Here is a 22,736-nt window from a genome sequence, read left to right as displayed (position 1 = left end):
GGCAGAAACAGGAAATGCCGTAACTGTATGTAACAACGGTTTCAAATCAGCATCTCTTAGACAAAAAAATGTAAATTAATAACTCAAATAAAACTCCAAACATCTTTCATTGTGTTACTTATTTGTAAAGCTCTTTTAGTTTTAAACCTGATGTTTATAAGCTTCTTAGTTTTTGCAACAGTCTGTAAATATACACAACTTTATAATAAAATGCACACATTTACCTTTTTCTAGACTAAACACAGGTATGATCCTAAGTTAAAAAAATATGAGGTTATCATGAGGTTGTTAACATCGCAATTTATCAGTGGATGTTTGCTGGAACTACTTGTAAACAGCGTGTTTCCTGACGGACACACACACACAGCGTTGAGACCGGTCAGGTAGGGCAGCAGGTGAAGTTAGCACCGATGCAGACTCGCTGTTTGAGGGCTTGATAGCCCACTCCCCCTCCACCCCGCTCCACACTCGTTGGTTTGGAACAGCACTTAATGTGGCGGACCCTCCGCGCGAACGCGCAAACGGAGGGGTAGTGTGTAGGGGTAGGGTGTAGGGCGTGGTTTGGGATTGGGCCTTAGTCCCGCCCACAGGAGATGCGAGCGGAAGAGCCGAGGAGGGGAACCGAGGAGAGAGGAGGGGAAGCAGCAGGCGGTTAGAGAAATGAGAACTCCTCTCCTCTGATACCCCATTCACACCAACGGTGTTTCGGGGCCGGTTCGGTGCTGGTGCTTGAAAAGCACCGGGTTTTCCTGTTCACACCGCAGCGGAGCAGCCTCTAAGCTCCGGAATCCGGTTCGTTTCGAGCACCAAAAAGTTGTCCGTGTAGAAGCAAGAACCGCTTACGTCGGAGGGGGGCGAGATTAACCTGAGATAACAGTTAAGGCGAGTACGGCAAATAAAAGTTGTAACCAGCAGTAGTGCTGAGCAAAGTGACTAGAACGCAACCACACACTTGTAAAAAAAAAACACGCTTTATAAAGTCAGGCAACACTAACCAGGCTTCGTGTGATTCTGTTTATTTGTACCTTACTTTGACCATCCGTTCGCTGTTATTGATCATTGTGGAGAGCAGGCAGACGTTTTGTTTGTTATTATAGCAGCTATCGGATGGAATCAATACATGGGCTGCACAGGTTGTCATGTCCGACTATCACAAGTAGAATCATAATGAAAAATACGCCGGTAAAAAGTGCCTGTATAAAACGGCTTAGCAAGTAGTCAGTTTAGCTTCGGTTGCTATGCTAACATCACCCATGTTATACCAGAGAAACTTTCATAACAGCGTTGTGATGCCAAACAGCGTCAATTCAGACTGACACCAAACAGCGTCAATTCAGACTGACACACATTCACTTAAGGGGAACTGGGGATATGTAACAGCTGCTTGTGTGACAGTCAGACAGTGAATACTTTAGAGCCGTGTGAGCTAACCCGGAGCTAACGGGAGAATACACTCCCGTTGAAGAGCAGTCAGCACTGCAGCGGTCGGTAAATGCCGCTGAAACACATTAATAAACAATGAACCACGGCACTCTGGAGAAAAGTATAAGGTTGGAGAAGTCGTTATTTAATTTAATCTGGCTTCGTATGATTAAAAGCAACACGATCATCGACCCGACGCAGTCCCCGGCCCGTTGTTGTTGTGAGGTGAGCTCCGTTGGGGAGAAACTCAGCGACGTAAACTGTGACGTCATGACGCAGCAGCGGCAGCACCAGTCGGGCTCTGAGCGGTGTGAAAAGAGCCGGCGCTAAACCGAAGAACCGGTTCTGAACCAGAAAAGCTCTAGCACGGAGCTAGAAGGGGAAAAGCCTCGGTGTGAAAGGGGTAAAAGTGGTCATTTTAAAGAGACGTCCATTAATGATGACAGGAGGCACAGCAGCCCGTCTGATGGACAGATGTGTTCATGACGACTTATATATTTACTTTCATTCATTCACAGTGCGGTATAATGAGACAATAACAGGCTACAGATGCGGACACACACACACATACACACACACACACACATATATATTTATATATATATATTTATATAAATGTATACAATTTCAGAATCAAACAGAGCACTCTCATAATAACGTAACACTATCAGAGACTGGATATATCCCCCCCCTCTCCCCTCTCTGGTTGCTACAATGAGGAAAATAAATTACGGGCCAAAAGTTTTATTTACAAGTATTAAAAGTAAGCAGAGGACACCAAACCAACTGAGACCTGTCTGTCCGCTGCATCGACGCACACACTGTACCACACACACCTACACCACACACACGCACCTACAGCTCCTAAAGCATAATAATCAGGCTACAGCCGTTGTGTATTTTATTATGTGAAGCACTAAATGGTTTTAGAAAAATATCGACTCTTTGTTTGTAGATATCTACTAAACTAAAGCAAATAAAGAGAGTAGGCCTGTTATACTGAGTGATATATATTATACACACTGCTCTGCTTTCTGCATGGACCTCACAGCTGTTCTCTTTGGAAACATCGCGTCGCGATGAAAGCAGTTAATAAAATAATATCCAGGGGATGCATGCAGAGCTGTCTGAGATAAGTCCGGTGTCAGTACCATATAGTGATGTGTCGGTCGCGAACGAGCCGATTCTTTTGAACGGCTCTTTGGTACGAACGAGGGGAACCGAGTCGTACTTGGTGAGAGCCGTTCTTCTTATCGTTCAATCAAAGTTGGTCCGCACTCACTGCCTGCCAAAATTCACTCGCCTTTTAAAAAGCTTGATTTTGTTCCCCAAACGTATTCTGTGAAGACCCGCCCCTACTCTGATTGGTAGGTTTCAGCACGAGGAGTTAGGTGGGGTGGGTCTTAACGGAATACGTGAGAGAGAAGTCATAACAAGTGGTACTGGACAGATAGACGACGTGTTTTTCGGATGGAAAATGAGCCAAATGCGAAAACGCAGCAGCATTTGGATGCACTTCAACCAAAACCCAGGCAGTGATAAAGAGCACCATTTGTAAAGGCAAAATATCCTTTAAAGCAGGGTCAACAAATAATCTCCATCGCCACTTAAAAACACACTACTAATATTAAGAGTTGCGTGAATTTCATTCAAGGCAAGGCAACTTTATTTACTTAACACATGCAGAGGGTACATTGAAAGTACATTCACTGACATGAATGACATGGATATGGCGCCACCTTGTGTCATGTTTACAATGCAGATTATTGACATTAGGTCTGGCAATGCAGTCAATCATTATCCTGGTGATTATTTCGCAGATAAACCTAGTAACCCCGCCCCCTTTTTAAAAAAACGGCTCTTTTGAACGGCTCTTTGAAAGGAACGGAGCCATAAGATCCGGCTCCCTTCAAAGAGCCATAATTCCCATCACTAGACCATATGTGTTCGCCCCATAGATATATATAAACACTAGATGACTCACCCGCGCTGCTGGCCAATGGAGACCGACGTTGCCACATGGCCGCCATCTTGCTACAGGCAGTGCTCTCATTAACATTATGGTTTACTATTTAAATAACCATAGCTTGCTCAATTTTCAACCAATTTTCAAACGGTTTGGTTTTTTATAAACATCAAAGATGTAGTTATGATACTGCATACTTATAATCATGGACTTTCATATGAAAATAACATTAAGCAGATAAAGCAATAGCTATACACACACACAAGGTATTTATATTAAATATTTGCCGGTGTATATATTTCCATTTATTTTATTATATTGTTAATATTTAAAATAAATTATAAAATTAAAATATTTATATTTTATATATAAAAATCGGTCTCATGTTACCACTCTGTAAGCCAAGAGTTGTTAATTTAGCAATGCCTTAGCTTGAAGAACAGGGACACAACTAATGACAATAGCATATGGTGGTATTGTAGTGATCACTGATTCATACACTGGGGTTACATAATTCAATCCGGGAACTACAGGTTGGGGGTATTGTTTCCGCCCGGACATATATGTTGACGGTACCTCCGGGGTACCTACTGTGTGTCCTCCTCTTTCACTTTCTCTTCTCCTCTTTCCTGCAACCCGACAGCACGTCGATTTCTGCTCCCCAATAAAGAGAGATTTGCACCTCCGATGCACCGCCTCCGTCTCCCTTCTCTCGGCACTACATTGGTGACCCTGACATAAGTCTCGCGAAGACTCTTGTTTTTTCTCGAAATGCCGGGGATTTTTGGAGACCTCCGTAGCTGCCACGTGCGCTCGGACTGTGGCTCGGTGCGCCCCACGGAATGGACGCGGACGACGCTCGCCATTTCCACGGCTTTTTGGCTCTGGGGGACGGCAAGCCTTCCATGGGGCCGGTACGCGACCGTGCCGGGTTGGTTCGGGACATGCGGCTGCATGTCCGGCCAGCGACTAACGGCCGTCGAGATCAGCTAGCCACGACTTCTAACGGCTAGCAGCTGGCAACAGCTAGCAACGGCTAGCCACAGCAGCTAGCGGCTGACATCCGACTGTTTTTTATTTTTATTTTTGTTTTTTTGTGGTGCCGGAGAGGAGGTTCGATCAAGTCTGGTCGGCCTCGCGTGGATCTTCTCGCTATTTCGCCCACCTGTTTTTGTTCGTGGACGGGACGACCATTTTTGAGCTTTTTCTGGTGCTTGAGAGGAGGTTCGGCCATGTCTGGTCGGCCTCGTGTGGACCCTCTCGCTTTATCACCACCTCGACGGCGGTTTCGGACGTCACACAGTGGCGCGCTTCTGGACCCCGTCTCGCCTCTTCCCTCGCCTCGGCGGTTCCGGACGTCGCCCATGCCTTCATCGGCCCGTGGATGGCGCGCTTCGGGACCCTGCCTGGCCTCACCTCTAACCGCGGCTCACGGTTCGCCTCGACGGCGCCCCGTCTGGCCTCTCCCCTGTCCACGGCTCCTTCCTCCCGGGGACACGGCTCCTTCCTCCCGAGGACTTCGTGCCCGCCGCCGCTGTGCCTTCGCCTGCGGCCGGGCAGCGCTCCTCCCTGCTGGGGACCACCGGGTTTTTCACGCCCGTCCCCTGGTCTCGACACAGCGGCCCCCTGACGACGGCCCGTTCCGGCCCGCCACCCGAACCTCCGGTGGGGATGCCCTCGCCTTCGTTGGGGCCCCTACCCTCTCCTGCGGCCCCCTTCCGACGGCCCGTTCCATGGCCCGCCCTCCTCGGCCCCTGTGGTGCTTCCTCCCGACGCGAGGATTGTGTCCATGGTTGAATTCTGGGGGGGCTTGTGTAGTGATCACTGATTCATACACTGGGGTTACATAATTCAATCCGGGAACTACAGGTTGGGGGTATTGTTTCCGCCCGGACATATATGTTGACGGTACCTCCGGGGTACCTACTGTGTGTCCTCCTCTTTCACTTTCTCTTCTCCTCTTTCCTGCAACCCGACAGCACGTCGATTTCTGCTCCCCAATAAAGAGAGATTTGCACCTCCGATGCACCGCCTCCGTCTCCCTTCTCTCAGCACTACAGTATATTATTTAGATATTCACACCTTTATCAGAAGAACCAAACCAACATAAAATGAGCCCACAGACAGGCCAGTTCTGTCTCGTTTATCACAATTATTTTTGACATGAGATCTTCATATCGTCCTAGTTTTGTATTTAGTTTCTAGATTTGTAAACAAATCCAGAACCTTTGAAATACGTTACCACTTCACAGCACGGTGCGCTGAGTTCTTGTAGTCATTTTGTGTCCTTCTGTAGTCCATTTACTGTTGTTTGTCTTGTCTTACCCCGGCTGATATCTCACTAAATCCAGTTTTAATTGTTCCCTATATTGCCCCTATGCCCTGTAATGTGTCCTTGGGTGTTATGAAAGGCAGCCCCCCAAAATAAATGTATTATTAAGAACAACTTGGTGTGGTTTCTATTCTCCTAAAAAAAGGTTACGTTCTCCAACAGAAAACACAACTCAGCGTACTTTTAAGAAATTGATCTTAATAGGCTTGTCCCCTTATAAGGCAGAAATATGTTTTGAGGCTCTGGACAAAAATGGCTATTTTGATTGTAAAGGTTGCCAACCCCTGGGTGTAGTTTCAATGTTTGCACATGTTTATTCAAGTGTATGAGTGACATAAAGCAAGTGAGATGGCCAGTGGTTCTCAAACTTTTTACACAGAGTACCACCTCAAATGATATTGGGCTCTCCTAGTAACACCATCATAGACCTTCCTGGGTACCACCGAGATAAAGGATTTAATATGACAAGCCATATGATGCTCTCATTTGTTAGTGACATTCCACATGCAAATAAGATAAGATAAGATAAGATGGTACTTTATTGATCCCAATTTGGGAAAACATTTTTAGTTACAGCAGCATAAGGGACAAGGCATTTTACAATAAATTAGAAATAAGCAAGAAAAATAAAGAAAAAGGAAAATAATATACATGTTGAGTTTGGCAGGATATTATATACATCTAATATACATATACATAAATATAAGGCATATGGAATATTAATGCACTTCAGATATTCATTGCTATCGGGATGTTAAGAGCATTCCATGGAATATAACAACAAGTGTATCTCGAGCCGGCTTCTCAAACTTACCTACCCCACCTTTAAATATTAAATATTGAACAGATTATATATGTGTAAAATGTACAACGTGGTTATATTCAAGATAAACTATGGAGCAGAGAGTTATCTTCCAGCCAGAGGTGATTTGTTGTACAGAGTTATGGCAGTGTGGGAATGTTTTCCTGCCCACTGCGGAGCTGCAGCAGTCTGTTGGAGAAGGAGCTCCGCTGACTGTCCAGCTGCAGGTGGAGAGGATGGGTGGGGTTACAGCCTGTTCAGTGTCCTCCTCTCCACCACAGCTTCAAAGGGGTCCAGCTTGATGCCGATGACTGACCCAGCTTTCCTGATCAGTTTGTTGATCCTGCTGGTGTCACCGGCTCTGATGCTGCCCCCCCAGCAGACCGCAACAAAGAAGAGTGCACTAGCCACCACAGACTGATAGAAGATCTCCAGCATCTTGCTGCACACGTGGAAGGATCTCAGCTTCCTCAGAAAATAGAGTCTGCTCATCCCCTTCTTGTACACAGCGTCAGTGTTGATCCTCCAGTTCAGCCCATTGTCTAAGTGCACTCCCAGGTACTTGTAGTCCTCCACAACAGCCACATCCTCTCCCAGAATGCACAGGGGCAGAGGAGACGTCCTCACCCTCCTGAAATCAATGACCATCTCTCTGGTCTTGGCCACATTCAGAATACTCACAACATTAGGCTGAGGTTCATCTTCCGCTCTTCTATAAGTGGTTGTGCTTCTTGTTGCTTCCGGCTAAAATAAACATAATTAAAGACATTTTGAGTGTTTAAAATGTGCTGTAATACACAACACATTATTTATTCCTAAACGTGCAGAAAGTGTGACATTTAATCACATATTTATATACCACTCACCACACCTTGAATTCCTGTTGGCCAATGATACACATACCCTTTGAAGATGAGCTGGGAAGTTGAATACTGTTGGCACAACACCATCTTTAAGCCGGACAGTCTGCCCCGTCCTGTCAAAGTCCTCACAACTGAAGTGATCACTGCAGAGCAGTGTCCTGCCTTCTTAGGGCAGCTTCCCACTGCCTCCTCCTCTCTCCGGTTTTGGGAAACCTTAAAAACATGAGAAAGGTAGCCAGATATATCAATTATTGTCAACATTTTCCTCCCTTCTTTCCTTTAACATTAAGGGTAAGGACACAAATACACACCGAAATTATCATATTTTTGGGGTAATTGTATGTATACTTTAAGAATAAGACAACCACACTAAGAGTTATAAAAAAAGGTGTCCAAAAGAAACATTAAATAATTGTGTAAAGAAATGGTAGCAACATATTCTAAAGAGGCTGGGTCAACAACAATCTTGCAATACTATTATCTCACATAGCCCCACTGATCCTGTGTAGCAGGACTTGTAATGTACATACATCCACTAAGTAATTAACGATTATCCTAATTATAGTCATAATATTGTCATATCTTACACGTGAAAGGTGATTCCACGGATTCTTGTTTCCAGACTGCGGCGATTAGAGCATCCGTAGGCTGCACAAAAGTCCGGCATAGTCAGGTACTTCTGTAAACACAAAGCCAGCAATTTCCTGTATCATAATGTATCTAAATGTAAGATGTTTTTAACAAGCCAAACCACTTGGAAGAAATCATGTGTAACTTAAGTTATGTTGAAAAGAAAGAGCAGTTCTGCCTCTCCCACTGGTGTAAAGTTGCTGGGTCAACTTTGTAATACTAGGTCTCACTCACAGCCTCTTGTTATTAGCCAGCTAATAAATACAACCACACATACACAAAGAAAAGCTGCAATTTCAACATGTCCAAGCATCCTGTATCATAGCCATGCTAATAATGTTTATAATAAACCAAACCGTTTGTAAATCAATCAAGATTTCAGCGAGTTAAGAGTATTTTTGTGCAGATCACTCACCTTACAACAGCTACCATAGCGCGTACCAGAGTAGCTGTTGACTGTAGCAAGATGGCGGCCGGTGAGCTACGCTGGAAAATCTCCCATGAGCCATCTAGTGTTTATATATATCTATGGTTCGCCCTACCATGGCCCTTTCTCATGTCATCAAATGTCCCATCATTGACTCCTCGACTCCTCGGTCCTCCGGTAGTGACCCGGAAATGAATTTTAGCGCGCCATGTTGAAGGACATCTCATTTCTCTAAATGCACATCGAGGACCGAGCATCGAGCGTCGAGGAGGCTCTCTGGAGGAGCTATAACCGAGGATACACTGATGGGTCCTCCACAGTCCTCCACGGCTCCTCCACGGCTCCTTCGTGGATGCATTTCCGGCAACAGTGATGTTTCAAAGAGTCGAGACGCACGGCCGGACTTATCTCAGCCAATGACAGCTCTGCATGCATCCCCTGGATATTATTTTATTAACTGCTCTCATCGCGACCGATCGCGACGCGATGTTTACAGTGAGAACAGCTGTGAGGTCCGTGCAGAAAGCAGAGCAGTGTGTATAATATATATCACTCAGTATAACAGGCCTACTCTTTTTATTTGCTTTAGTTTAGTAGTAGATATCTACAAACAAAGAGTCGATATTTTTCTAAAACCATTTAGTGCTTCACATAATAAAATACACAACGGCTGTAGCCTGATTATATGCTTTAGGAGCTGTTGGTGCGTGTGTGTGGTGTAGGTGTGTGTGGTACAGTGTGTGCGTAGATGCAGCGGACACACAGGTCTCAGTTGGTTTGGTGTCCTCTGCTTACTTGTAATACTTGTAAATAAAACTTTTGGCCCGTCATTTATTTCCCTCATTGTAGCGACCAGAGAGGGGGGGGGGGATATATCCAGTCTCTGATAGTGTTACGTTATTATGAGAGTGCTCTGTTTGATTCTGAAATTGTATATATTTATATAAATATATACATATGTGTGTGTGTGTGTGTGTGTGTGTGTGTGTGTGTGTGTGTGTGTGTGTCTGTGTGTGTCTGTGTGTATGTCCGCATCTGTAGCCTGTTATTGTCTCATTATACCGCACTGTGAATGAATTAAAAGTAAATATGTAAGTCGTCATGAACACATCTGTCCATCAGACAGAGGGCTGCTGTGCCTCCTGTCATCATTAATGGACGTCTCTTTAAAATGACCGCTCAGAGGAGAGGAGTTCTCATTTCTCTAACCGCCTGCTGCTTCCCCTCCTCTCTCCTCGGTTCCCCTCCTCGGCTCCTCCGCTCGCATCTCCTGTGGGCGGGACTTGATTGATTGATTGATTGAAAAGTTTATTAACAGCTTGTATATTGGGTACAGTACAGTACAGCTCAAAACATACAATTGTTAAGGGGATGCAGACCAGAGAAAGACTTTCGTCTTGTTTACATCAGGGTCCCCCATTTCCAATTCATCATATCATTTAAGACATATAAGACATATTTGACATACAGATGGCTTATTTACAATTTACATACAGGTGGTTTTTTACATACAGATGGCTTATTTACAATTTTCATTTTAGATTTCGTTCTAATACATCCTAACATTTAAGACATACCAAGTCTACAGATATACAGTTAGTAACAGAGTCTAAAATGCGAGTATATACATAGATGGGGGGGGGAAGCTGTCCATTGTACGACAGGTTGAGATTTGTACCATTACCGGGGCCAGTTTTGCAATGCTTTCCCCCGAAGGTGCTCTTTAAGAGAGGTTTTGAAGGTAAGTATAGTTTTACTTTCCTTTACAGTTGTGGGAAGAGCGTTCCACCTTGATGTGGCATAATTGCGAAACGTGTATTCCCCTTTTTTTGTCCCAAATCTGGGTTTTACATGATTTGTGGAGCTCCCTCTGGTGTTATGATCATGGTATTCCTTGACCTTTGGGAAGAATTTTGACATGTACATGGGTACCATAGAGGTGTAGTGGATCTTGTAGACCAGGCCCATTGCAAGTAGCTGTACTCTGTCGTCTACTCTAAGCCATCCTAGGTTGTCAAAGTGGGCAGAGGTGAGGTGGGTTCTAGATGAAAGGTCAAGCAGTAGTCTGACCAGTTTATTTTGCGATGTTTGAAGTTTTATTTTTAGCGCCTTGGAGGTGCTATGGTACCATGACGTGCAAGCATAGTCATAGTACCCTTGAATGAGTGCTCCTGCCAGAGTTTTCAGGGTGTTTTTGTTTACCAGAGAGGAGATCCGGTATAGGAATCTAGTTCTTTGATTGACTTTTTTTATTACATTGGATGCCATTTTGTCACAGGAGAGGTTTGCCTCAAGAATAGATCCTAGGTATGTAATTTCCTTCTTACTTGTGACAATAATGTCACCCACTGCAACTGAGAAGTCGTCGGATTTGCTGAGATTATGTTTCGAACCGAAGAGAATGGACTCTGTTTTACCCAGGTGTAATGATAATTTATTATTTTATTATCGGCGAGCCAGGTGCAGATTCTGCCGAGCTCGGAGCTGAGGGTTTTTTCAACCTGCAATCTGCTCCTGTCAGAGACCAGCAGGGCTGAGTCGTCCGCGAACAGGAACAAGTTGCAGTCACATGCTGATGACATGTCATTTGCATAAATTAGGAACAGTAACGGACCTAATATGCTTCCTTGTGGAACACCACAGCTCACTGGGAGGGGGGGGGGACAGAGTACCGTTTACCTCCACCATCTGTTCTCTCCCCTCCAGGTAGGATTGCATCCAGCTCACCGATAGTTTATCAAAACCAATTGCTTTTAGCTTGTCAATCAGAATGGGGTGATTGACAGTGTCGAAAGCCTTTTGTAGGTCCAGCATCACCATGCCGCAGTATTTACCCTCGTCCACCTCTTGTTTGATGTGGTCGTTCAAATAAAGAAGGCATGTGTCAGTGGAGTGGGATGTTCTAAAGCCAGATTGAAATTCATAGATTAGTTTCTTTTCTGCGAGGTACTTTTCGACCTGTTCATATACTATTTTTTCCATGACTTTCGAGATGGAGGTAAGTATAGAAACAGGGCGGTAGTTGCCTGGGTCCAATTTGCTGCCCTTTTTGTGCAGGGGGGTTACTCTTGCAATTTTGAAGTCTTTGGGTACTTTTCCCTGTTTTATGGAGAGGTTAATTATGTGAGCTATGACTGGTGAGATGGCGGTTGCTGTGTCTCTGAGGAATTTGGAGGGGATATTGTCGTGGCCAGTGGCCTTGTTAGGTTTGAGGGCGCTCAGTTTAATGAGTACCTCTGCTGTTGTTACCCTTGCTAGACTGAAATCATCTTTGCGTACCCCTAGGTTTTTGTAGTAGGTCATGATGTGATCTACTCCAAAAAGCCCTGAGTGGGAGGGTAATTTATTTACAAGAGTTGTGGCTATGTTTGTGAAAAAAATGTTCAAGTACTTGGCCACATCCAGTTTGTCTGTGATGAGCCTGTTATCTGTCTTTATGTTTAAGTTTGAAAATCTCGTTTTGAGTTTTTTACTGCAGCCAAGCTGGTTATTGAGTAATTTCCAAAGTTCACGGGGTTTATTTTTGTTTTCCTCAGTTTTGTCATTGATGAAATTCTTTTTGGCAGTTTTGATCATGGAGCTTACGTCATTTCTTAGTCTGTTTCTTTCAATTTTTAGTTCAGTCACGTGGGCCTGGAGTTCACTGCTCGTGCTTTTGGAAAGCATTGACTGACTTTTATGAAACTCAGAGCATTTTTTGTCTCTGGTTTTCATGGCGGTCAGTATGCCGGAGTGCATCCACGGCTCAGCGCGATTTTTTACCCTGGTTGTTCTTAGGGGGGCCAAATCATTGAGTATTGCAGAGAATTTGTTTTTGAAACCAAGCCATGTTTCTTCAACTTGTGTACCACTGAGCTCATCTGACCAGTCCAGGCTCTCCAGTTCTAGGTTAAAGGCCTCGCTAGAGTAGTTTTTGAGGTCTCTAGATATGACTGTTTTGTGACAGCCGGCCTTTTGTTTTAGCTTTTTGCGGGTACAGAATATCATATAATGATCACTTAAACCGCATGCTATAACCCCTTTACTGGAGATCCTGGACCTGTCAGAGGTCAGAATGAGATCAATGGTAGTTTGTGTTGTTTCACATACCCGGGTGGGTTGGGTGATTAGCTGGCTGAAGCCGTGCAGATCACAAATCCTACTGAAGGACTTGAAGACGGACGTGTCTTTACGTTGCATATCCGTGTTCCAGTCTCCAATAATAATTGTCTCTACATCCCCCACATCAGCCAAACACCCATCTAATGTATCATAAAAGTCACTCTGTTCCGGTGGTCTATAGATTGTCCCGACTATTACAGATTTAGCATTGTCAAAAAGAATTTCAACCCACACAGATTCAATATTTTCATGATGCAGGTCAGTACGGTTTTTGAAATTGGTGTCTTTATGTATGTACATGCAGACACCACCTCCATTCACGTTCCTGTCCCTTCTCACTACAAGATAATCTTCAATTTCAATCTCTGAATCTGTAATGGAATTGTCCAATTTGGTCTCAGAAAAGCATAATATGCTTGCCTTACCGTTCATGAACAGTTGCCTGAGTTCAGCCAGTTTGTGTCTCAGGCTGTTAGTGTTCAGATGAAAAATATGTAGTCCATTTTTGTTGTTTAAATGCATAATGTCGTCAGCTTGAAGATATTTGTCTTTGTCCGTTACAGCAAACGGCTTGCGGCCTGCCGTGGTGCTTGGAGCGGTGGGGTGGTGGGGGGAGGGAGGCTCCGTTGTAGCTTTAGCCGTCGATATGCTAGCAGGGTGGCTAACAACATGGTGGATATTTGTTCCCTCGGATCTCGGTTCTCTTCCTCTCGTCACTGCCTCATGCGTGTCTGTCTGCCGAGGCGTCCCCGGGGGAATGTCGAAGTCTCCGTTGATTCCTCGGTCTCCGCTGTCTCCATGGTCTCTGTTGTCGTCGCGTAGTTGTTGCTGTAGCGGAAGAGATGCTAGTTGTGATGCTAGTTGTGATGCTAGCTCCTCGAGCCTGCAGGACTAACGGGCCGTCTCCACGGCAGCGTTAAAAAAATCTTGGAGGTGGGCGTATCTGAAGCTTGAGGATTTTTTGCGAGCAACCAATCACATGAATCTCCCGCCCGCGACATACGAAGCAAAAAAGCCCGAAGTAAACTGGATATAAACTCCCCAAAACAGGCGAAAACCTACCACTGTCTCTGCCACCTCCCTCCATGCCTGGCTCCTCCGGTTTATATCCCGGTAGGTCTGGTCATAAAGCACCGGGTGATTGATTCGCTACCGCTAATTTCTCCTCCATTTTTTGGAATATGAGGAAATGACCTGCGGTATTTCTCTCCCAGCATACACGCCGTTTGATTGGCTAGAGCTTGAACTGTCAGATTTGCGTACACGGGATTTGATTGGCTGACGCTTCCACCTCAGCCTCAAAAGTTGAACATTGTTCAACTTTGGATCTTGAAAATCCTGAGAATCTCCGCTCGCCTGCCCACAATGCATTTCGGCGAAAGCGAAAAAAAGTGACGTCACCCCATTCAAAGTGAATGGGCAGAAGCGTTTCAAGATTTTTTAACGCTGCCGTGGAGACGGCCCGTAAGTCTCGAGGATAGGAGTCGAGGAGGGGAGTCGAGGAGGAACATTTGAAGACATGAGAAAGGGCCCATATGTGTTCGGGGTCCGTCGCTTACCAATGACGTCACCCATTGTGATTGGCTGTACGGTAATCGTAGTAATCAGCAGCGAACCGCTTCAACACGTGTATTTCGGTGTATTCACGGCATTCATTTTGTTATTCTACAGTATTGTTGTTTTATAGTTATTTGTTAATGTAACCCAATTTGTGTTCTTTGAAATTGAAAAGGATATCGCATTGTGTTTGTTACTTTTCGTTGCAGTTGTATATGTCTTAAGTGTAATATGGACATGCTTTTATTTTGAAGGAGAGTTAGCGCAGTTGACAGGAAGTTGTTGTTGCTTTGGAAACAACGTGACAGAGATTAACGGAGAAAAGTAATATCTTCATATAAAGACGGAGAAAGTAAACGATAACGTTTATGGTTAAGTGTTAGTACCCCCCGAAGAGGCACAAGCTCTTACGTTGATATTGGAGATTTCAATAAATTCAATTTGAAAAAAAAACGGGGAAAAAAGTAATATCTTCTACATATAATAACGGACAAAGTAAAGAATGAAGTGTATGTTTAAATGTTAGCACCCCCCGAAGAGGCTCAAGCTCTTACGTTGAGTCTGGAGTTTCAATACATTCGGAATTTGACCGTGTAAAATGTCCTCTTGAGTTACCGTGCAGCCAATGCGTGACGTCATTGGTAAGCGTAACGGACCCCGAACACATCTGGTAGGCCGAACACATATGGTACCTACACCGGCCATGCGTCACGACTCTTTGAAACATCTCTGTTCCCGGAAATGCATCCACGGAGGAGCCGTGGAGGACCGTGGAGGACCCATCAGTGTATCCTCGGTTATAGCTCCTCCAGAGAGCCTCCTCTACGCTCGATGCTCGGTCCTCGATGTGCATTTAGAGAACTGAGATGTCCTTCAACATGGCGCGCTAAAATTCATTTCCGGGTCACTACCGGAGAACCGAGGAGTCGAGGAGTCGAGGAGGGACATTTGATGACATGAGAACGGGCCCTGGTCTGCCCCTGGCTCTGCCTCTGCCCAGGTGCACCTGGTCTGCCCCTGGCTCCACCTCTGCCCAGGTGCACCTGGTCTGCCCCTGGCTCCACCTCTGCCCAGGTGCACCTGGTCTGCCCCTGGCTCCGCCTCTGCCCAGGTGCACCTGGTCTGCCCCTGGCTCCGCCTCTGCCCAGGTGTTCCAAATTCCACTCAGTCGTGTATATATAAAGAGAAGCTGGAGGAGAAGGATGTGTCGCCTATCCTAACGCAGGGAGACACTCTCCTTAGAATACCTCTTTGCCATTTTGAGCTGTAGGCCATATTTGTGCAGATGTGTTTATGTTTAGCCTGGAGGACCTGGTAGTCCAGTTTTCGTGGTTTTATTTTGTTTCCCATAGGGTTTATATTTGATTTCTGGTTAGGGGGGGGGAAGCTCTGGGTCCTACGGTCCGTGGTGTGGCTGGCTCGGGTTCCCTCCTTCTGTTTGTTCCATTTGGCCAGTCCTCCTGACCTCTTTTTGTTTCCCGTTTCGCTTGTGTGAGCAAACGGCTGATTATCAATAAATGCTCGTTACCAAGTACCGGTTATTGCATGTATTCTTTCATGTTGCGGGTCTCAGCACGAGCCACTACCGCGGAGTAGAGGTTGGGGCCGTAACAACATGTCCAAGACACTGTGAAATACTTTGCACTTCAATGGAGTAATAGAAAGTTAAAATGGGCATTTTCTTTGTTTTCTTTGTTGATTGAGCTGATTGAATTGTGTAGTTATGGTAAAATCCCAGTTAACTAGTCAAATTTACAATATATTATCATATTATTTACATTTTTATATTTACAGTAAATTACTGGCTACTGTGTTGTATTACTTCTACAGTAAAAGTGTGAAGATACAGGTAATTTCTGTAATTTAGGTACTGCAAGGTACCATAATACCACAGCTCTGTACTGCTATATCACAGTAATTCCATGGGCATGGCAACTGTAAAGTCACAGTATTTAGTTGTACTTTTATTCTAATTTACTGTGAAATATTTACAGTCAATTACTGTGAAATCCATGCAACTAGTAGCCAGTAATTTACTGTAATTTTACAGCCAAACATTTTACAGTGTACTGTACTGTATAGAGTGAAATGAACAAAGCATTGACATTAAACATTATTCGCTTTAGAAAATGATCTATTGTCAGGTGTTGTATTTGGCATTGCCTTCCACCGTCCAGATGTTGTGTCATCGTGCCCCCCATGCCCCCCACCCACATCTCAGTCAGCCCACACAGGCTACTGGCTACAGATAGCTCATCTCTTTTTAGCTGGAGCTAGAAACCACTCATTAGATGGAAGAACCCACATTTTGTAAGCGAATGGCTTTTCGTGAGGTGCCTCAGTGTGGTGAGGTAGCTTTGTCTTTCCCTCTGTGTGCTTGTGTGACAGACAAATTACAGAGCAGCTCTGAGCCCATCTGCAGGCTAATAGCATGTAAAGAATACACACAGAAGACAAACACACAGACATTGATGCATATTATATATTATTTTCTATGTTAGGTCTTGTTGACATTTTTCGAGATTATGTTTTTGGGCTGTATATATATTATGTGAGGTCACAAAGGTAAAAACGTAACTTCAGCTAGCATCGAGTTGTGAAAATGTGCTCACAAACATAGGTTTACAAGAACACTCTTGTACAACTGTCTGGTTGTCAGACATTCACCTTCATGCCTATTTAAGCTGGATAGGCTTCACAACACTGCGTTTTAAGAGGTTGGTGCATGCTTCAGCAGCTAATGTTTAATCGGAAATATGGCTCAAACTAACTGCCCTATTCACAACTAAACAGTAAACAAGGTAAAAGGTGTTCATTGTTGTCATGTTCTGCTGTAAAGGCCAAAGTCAATTCAACCTGATCTGTGATCATTGATTCAAATACTATAAGTGAATGATCTAACCTGACTCCTGGTTTTCGTGTTTCAGGTAAAGAGGTTCCACCTTGAAGGCTCCAATAATTGACTCTCTCTTCTTTACCCTGTTGATAGGTTTTGACAAGCAGAGATAATGTTTACATCAAATATTAACTGACCATTTAATAAGGGCAAAGGAATCTTATAGATTTGGCACCATCATATATTATGTTTAGTAATAGTTTAGTGTTCCCCTAGTGTTGTTGTATTTTACATATGACATGTGTCTTAAATAACCTGATAGTAATACACTACATTATTAGTATGGTGTACTGATTTACACAGTATAGGGTATTCTTAGTGTCTAAATATACTGCATTAAATAAATAAATATAAGTCAACAGTTATCCTGTGAGCAGTGACAGGCTGAGCCAGAGCTGATGGAAAAAGGGTTTATCCCCTCTTCCCGCCCCCTTCTGTCAGATTTGATTCACCTCTGTTTGCATCTTGTTCAGAGCATGTCTCGTTTTGTTTGCTGCTGACAGAAGGGCAGATGGGAGGCGTAGTTTTATTTTTACTCTACAAATGATTGAGGTGTAGATGGAAACCGGTTTTAAATGGATTACTCTTTGTTACTTTATGGGGCAATGAGTCACTCTGAGCTAAATTGGTAAATAATCTGACAAAATACAGAAGGTGTTATTGTCATGGCCCATGAACCTGCAGCTGGGCCAGAAGTCTACAGGATCTTCCACATCTTTGTAATATTTTCATCAAACCAAATAACACACTGATCCTCAATTGAGTTTATTATAATAATAATAATAATAAGTATACTGATATGACATATATACTGACATTATTATGTCAAAAATGCTTACTCATATGCCCTTTTTAAATGTCTTATTCTTCACACTGTAGTTCATTACAGTACATCAGTATATAATAGTGTGACTTGAACAACCTCCTTTTTGTTGACGTCATTGGCTATAATTTTGTATCAGACACCCTCATATCTGTATGTTTTCTTTAAATGTGACAAAGGTAATATGAGCCCTGTGGCCTTTTATAACACATTTAAGTTCTGTCCTTGTTGGACACTCACAAACACACCATGCTAAATGCTAAAAAGAGGGATGATAAATCTCGGGGTTTAGTGTCACACGCTATAATGAAATGTATAACTTACCACATTGCAGAGCAGTCAAAGTTGACCAAAAGCCACTTGTGTGGGTTGAAGTTGAATGAGTCTGCAAACTTTAGAAGAAAAGAGAATAAACAATAGAAAGGAATCAAGTTTGATTTAACATGTATGTATGAAATAACGAAAATCTAAATAAAACATTTATGATTTCATTAAATATCAGTGTATTTCATTGTGTGCATATACTGCTTAATATTTTTAGGAAGTAAAACAAAATACATGAAATTAATGGTTATAAAAGTATTAATATTATTTCTGTATCTTTAGTTAAACTTGAAAAATGTGTGTTGACCAAAACACACATCTTACTACATCTTAATTTACCATTACTGACGCAGTCAGTGACACCCTTTCACCAACAGCGTTATCTGGACTAAAGCATCCTCAGTATATTTGAAATGCAAAGGAGGAACACTCAGCCGACAGCTTGCAGAGCGCAGGGAAAGTAACCCTTTCCTGGCAGCGTTTCTTCAAAGAGAAACAAACCTTTCCCAATCTGTTCTCATCTCTATGTTGGCTATCTTTTGTAATATCCTTTTCTCCACCTCCACAAATGCAATAACTCAGCGTGGAGAGACAATGTGAGGCAGACTCCTGGCTGACTGTTGCCATGCTGACTGATTCAAAGGGGGCTGGTTTCCTGCTCGCCCATCAGTCATATCCTAGCAACCAGCCCTCCAGCAGGGCTGCACTCTCATCCTAAAACACACACCATCTTCTCATTGGATCATTCAAATTCACCTTTTTTGGCTCCAAATGTTTACATTATAACTACAATATACTTTATATAACAGCATGCGGATACAATTAGTAGGCTTTTCTAATAAGTAATCCCTTCACCACTTCCTCATAGAAGGACCCTAAATACTAATTCCAATAAAATGTAAAATTGCAAGTATAAGAGGGAAATGTGTTCCAATAGATAATTTTAGATGCAACCACAGTTGGTCTTTACAGTCAAGTCGATTTCTGAGTCTTCCCACCAACATTGTTTGAACTTGTGTGGCTAATAAACAGTGATATATAAAGGTCTAACGCTGCCTCAGGAAATTACTCTGTCCTTATCTCTGCGTCTCTGCACGGCGAGCAACAGCTTCCTCGGCAGCTTCAAAAGGCAGATTGATGCTCCTGCACCAATGCCGATTGTTCGGCCTATTACTCACTCGTGCATGCTTCCTCCTTGACATTAACGTCATGATATTTTGAAACAAAAATAAAGCAGCTGGATATAATCAGCATGCAGTTATTGTTGCCTTTTATAGATCGAATGAGAGATATTTTACAACTAATTGAACAGAAATAGGCTGTTTTCTCCTTCAGCTTGTATTTAGGTGGATGCACACTTCAAATTTTGACCACACGATATCAAGTCTGTTCTGCACATATTGGGATGATCGAGATTCAAACCATGTCAAAACTGAGTAACTAAACATCATTACTAATTGAACAGGAACGCTTTGATATTTTATATGCCATTCACCTCAATGCCATTCAACAGAGGCCTAAATTCAGGACAGATGAATGCACTCCCTGCATATGCTGCATCAATGTGCATCCACATCTGTTCTTCATTACCTGGAACAGACACAAAACAGAGAGGCTATTAAGGTTTTAAAAATAACAACTTTTGACAATCAAGATTTAATAACCTGAGATATAAAAAATATGATTCATGAATTTCCAAGATATATATTTGGAAACGAGTTGCATATCATTTGTACTGAATTTTGAAGGAAGATACTGAATGTTTGGTAAACTGACAGACTAAATCATTTTGTGTCTGTCTGTTTCTCAATCACACACACAAAAGCTTACAATCCATTTCCTGTTGTAAAACAAAAGAAAATTGTGTGTGTGAGCTTGACTCACATATTGGCCCCAGCTCGGTGGTGTGATCAAAAGCACATGATGGCGTGGTGCCAAGGGTCGCACAGAACTGAAAAAGACACAGACATACAGTACAAATCATTCACGTCCCGAAGTGCTTTGTTACCTGTAGCAATTTCAAAAATTGGTACAACATTTTTTCATTTTTACTGTCACAATAATGGCACTCTCTATAATATAAATGTAAAGATTACAAATTCACACTTATTTCAGGTACTGTGCAATATCACTTTTATCTAATTCCTTTTATATCCTCATTTAAATCTGGATATCTTTGATGGTTTAGTGCTCCTGGACCATTTCAGCCTACTGTTGTTCACTGATAGTGATCGGTGAGACCAGCTGAGACAGGGATTATTGTCCTTAACCTGATAGACATACATTAAGTTCACCACAAACAGCAGAAGCCTCAGGGTGTGCATAGCATCATCACACACTTTGTATCATTGCAGCTTTTCCCTCAGTTGTGTGTGTTTGTTAGTGTTACATGTTTTGCAAAGCAATGTACTGACAGATGTGTGTATCTCAATGGTAAAATCACCCATATCTAATGTTGAAATGTATTTTATGTCCATGTGTTCTGTGCAAATGGGATGAATAAATAGTGTTTTATTTTCTTACATGGAAAGGGATGAGTCCATCTGCTTTGTCCTGCTCCAGCATCCTCTTAAGCATGGCTCCTTCTACACCATAGTTGTTGTCTGCAGGAACCTTCTTCATCATCACTCCAGCAATCAGAGAAGCACGCTCCACTGAAGAATGAGCCTAAGGAGGAAGTAATTGAAACATGTTGTAGAAATGCACTGTACGCCAGATGAATCTCCTTCAGCTTTTAGAAGATAAACCCATCTTAACTTCACAACACGTATGCAGAAATAAATACACACATAGATTAGACATGTACACCTGGATATAAGGATGGTGTTCTTCAGTAGAAACACAAACTGCTGTCCCTGTAAAGGTCTGTGTGGCCCTCAGGCGACTCCCTAACCCAATCACAGTCAGCCTGGTATTAAACCTGATCAGAGTTAGCTACTGCCTTGACCCTCTGTCTCGCTAAATCACTGAAAATCTCTTTTACTGTTCCTGACCTTTAATAATGGAAGTTTACAAGAACAATATGTTAAGTAAGACCCTACAGAAGTCAAGATTGTTGCACTTGTAGATATAATAAATATGAAATCTGTATAAGTAGTATAAGTACGCTTGGCCTGTGCATTAAACAGGAAGTATGTGAGATTGTAAATATTTGTTTGTGCTTACCTGCTCTGAAGTGTAAGCCACCAGTTTAGAGAGGATATCAGCCTCTGATTTCTCAGGGTTGGAGGCCTGAATGCGGCGGACTGCTTTACAGCGGGCGGCGAGCATGGACACCAGGGTGGCCTCACTGGCTGTGCCCTGTGAGAATAAGAAGGAAATTGATAAGCATCTTTACATTTTATACAAACTTGAATGGTACCTGCATTCACAGAAGCAAACATGAAATACATGGAGTCTTCAAGGAATCCAGAGCACCTGTTTTTTCTGCAAGATCTCTAAAAATATATATATTTGGAAAATAGTTAATTTTCATGCTTACAGAAAAGTCATCTATCCTAGGCATTGTGTACCTATCTCTGCTTTTAAATGGAATGAAGGGTGTAAACAAGGGACCTCACATCCTCTAGGGGGGTCCTCACCTCCTCTAGGGGGGTCCTCACCTCCTCTAGGGGGGTCGGGGGGCATGCACCCCCGTGAAGATTATTTTTAAATGTTGAAGTGAAAAGCATCAATCTGGAGCACTTTGAGCACAACATGAATTGATGGATACAGCTCTCAACACTCAGATGAAAGAGAGCTGTATACTTTTCAATAATCCAAACATCTTTAGAATATGATCACAACCAATAACAAATCATTTCAACTGGTTTATTCTTATCTTACCTAGTTAGCATTCTTTCTTTTTATGTATGCTTATTTTACTTTTCAAACAGTTTTTTGTTTTTTTTACTGTCCTATAGTACACATTGGAATGATTTCTTACTTTATCTATATTAAATAGATAAAGGTATGCTCTCCCTAGCTCTCTCTCTCTCTCTCCCTCCCTCCCTCACTCCCTCCCTAGCTCTCTCTCTCTCTCCCTAGCTCGCTCGCTCTCTCTCTCCCTAGCTCGCTCGCTCGCTCTCTCTCTCTCTCTCTCTCTCTCTCTCTGTGTCTCGCTCTCTGTCTCGCTCGCTCACAGAGGCTGTGAGCTCCTCCGTGGCGATCGACGGCTTGCGTTAAAAAATAATAATAAACATATTTTTAAAGTGGGGGGACACAAACGGGATTTCGAAAAGAGCGGGGGACATTTCCCCCCTGTCCCAGGTGGAAATTACGCCATGCGTTTGTGCGTCAAGTGCAATAAATATATATGCAAGTTGCAACACGCAGAGTAAAGCTCTGCCCCCCATGTGCTGTATAGGCTGGCATGATAGGCTGTTCAATGGGGCTGATGTGTTGTGTAGATTCTGCCAGAAGGAAAATCAGCGGGGAGGTGCCACATTGCTTTTCTTCCAGACTGCAACGCTGGTCCCGCAAATCAAGCAAGAACGTGATTGGTCGATATTCATTGTGGGGGTGGGGGGAGGAGGGGTGTTAGATAGATATAGAGTTGTAGTAAGTAGATAGAGTTCGCTATGATTTAGGTTTCATTTATGCATAGGGTAGATT

The 22,736-nt window shown here is 43.2% G+C and overlaps 1 protein-coding gene and 1 long non-coding RNA gene across 2 annotated transcripts in view; both read right to left on the bottom strand.

Annotated features, from left to right (window-relative positions):
- LOC117480719 (aromatic-L-amino-acid decarboxylase-like) overlaps positions 1-22,736 on the bottom strand; it is a 35,847-nt gene that overhangs the window by 4,398 nt on the left and 8,713 nt on the right. The window contains exons 3-8 of the mRNA XM_034128152.1: positions 21,309-21,443; positions 20,667-20,810; positions 20,028-20,094; positions 19,639-19,733; positions 18,144-18,211; positions 17,003-17,079 (exon numbers count right to left, since the gene is read on the bottom strand). Coding sequence (XP_033984043.1) covers positions 17,003-17,079; positions 18,144-18,211; positions 19,639-19,733; positions 20,028-20,094; positions 20,667-20,810; positions 21,309-21,443 — 586 coding nt within the window. The remainder of the gene's footprint in view (positions 1-17,002; positions 17,080-18,143; positions 18,212-19,638; positions 19,734-20,027; positions 20,095-20,666; positions 20,811-21,308; positions 21,444-22,736) is intronic.
- On the bottom strand, positions 7,101-8,575 carry LOC117480721. The gene is made up of 3 exons (XR_004555671.1): positions 8,431-8,575; positions 7,426-7,598; positions 7,101-7,266 (listed from the first exon to the last, which is right to left on the bottom strand). It is a non-coding gene; the product is annotated as an uncharacterized LOC117480721 (long non-coding RNA).

This window comes from Trematomus bernacchii, unplaced genomic scaffold, assembly GCF_902827165.1.
Source record: "Trematomus bernacchii unplaced genomic scaffold, fTreBer1.1, whole genome shotgun sequence".
NCBI lineage: Eukaryota > Metazoa > Chordata > Actinopteri > Perciformes > Nototheniidae > Trematomus > Trematomus bernacchii.
Note: the sequence above shows the minus strand (reverse complement) of the source record. Positions and strands in the feature narration are given on the sequence as shown.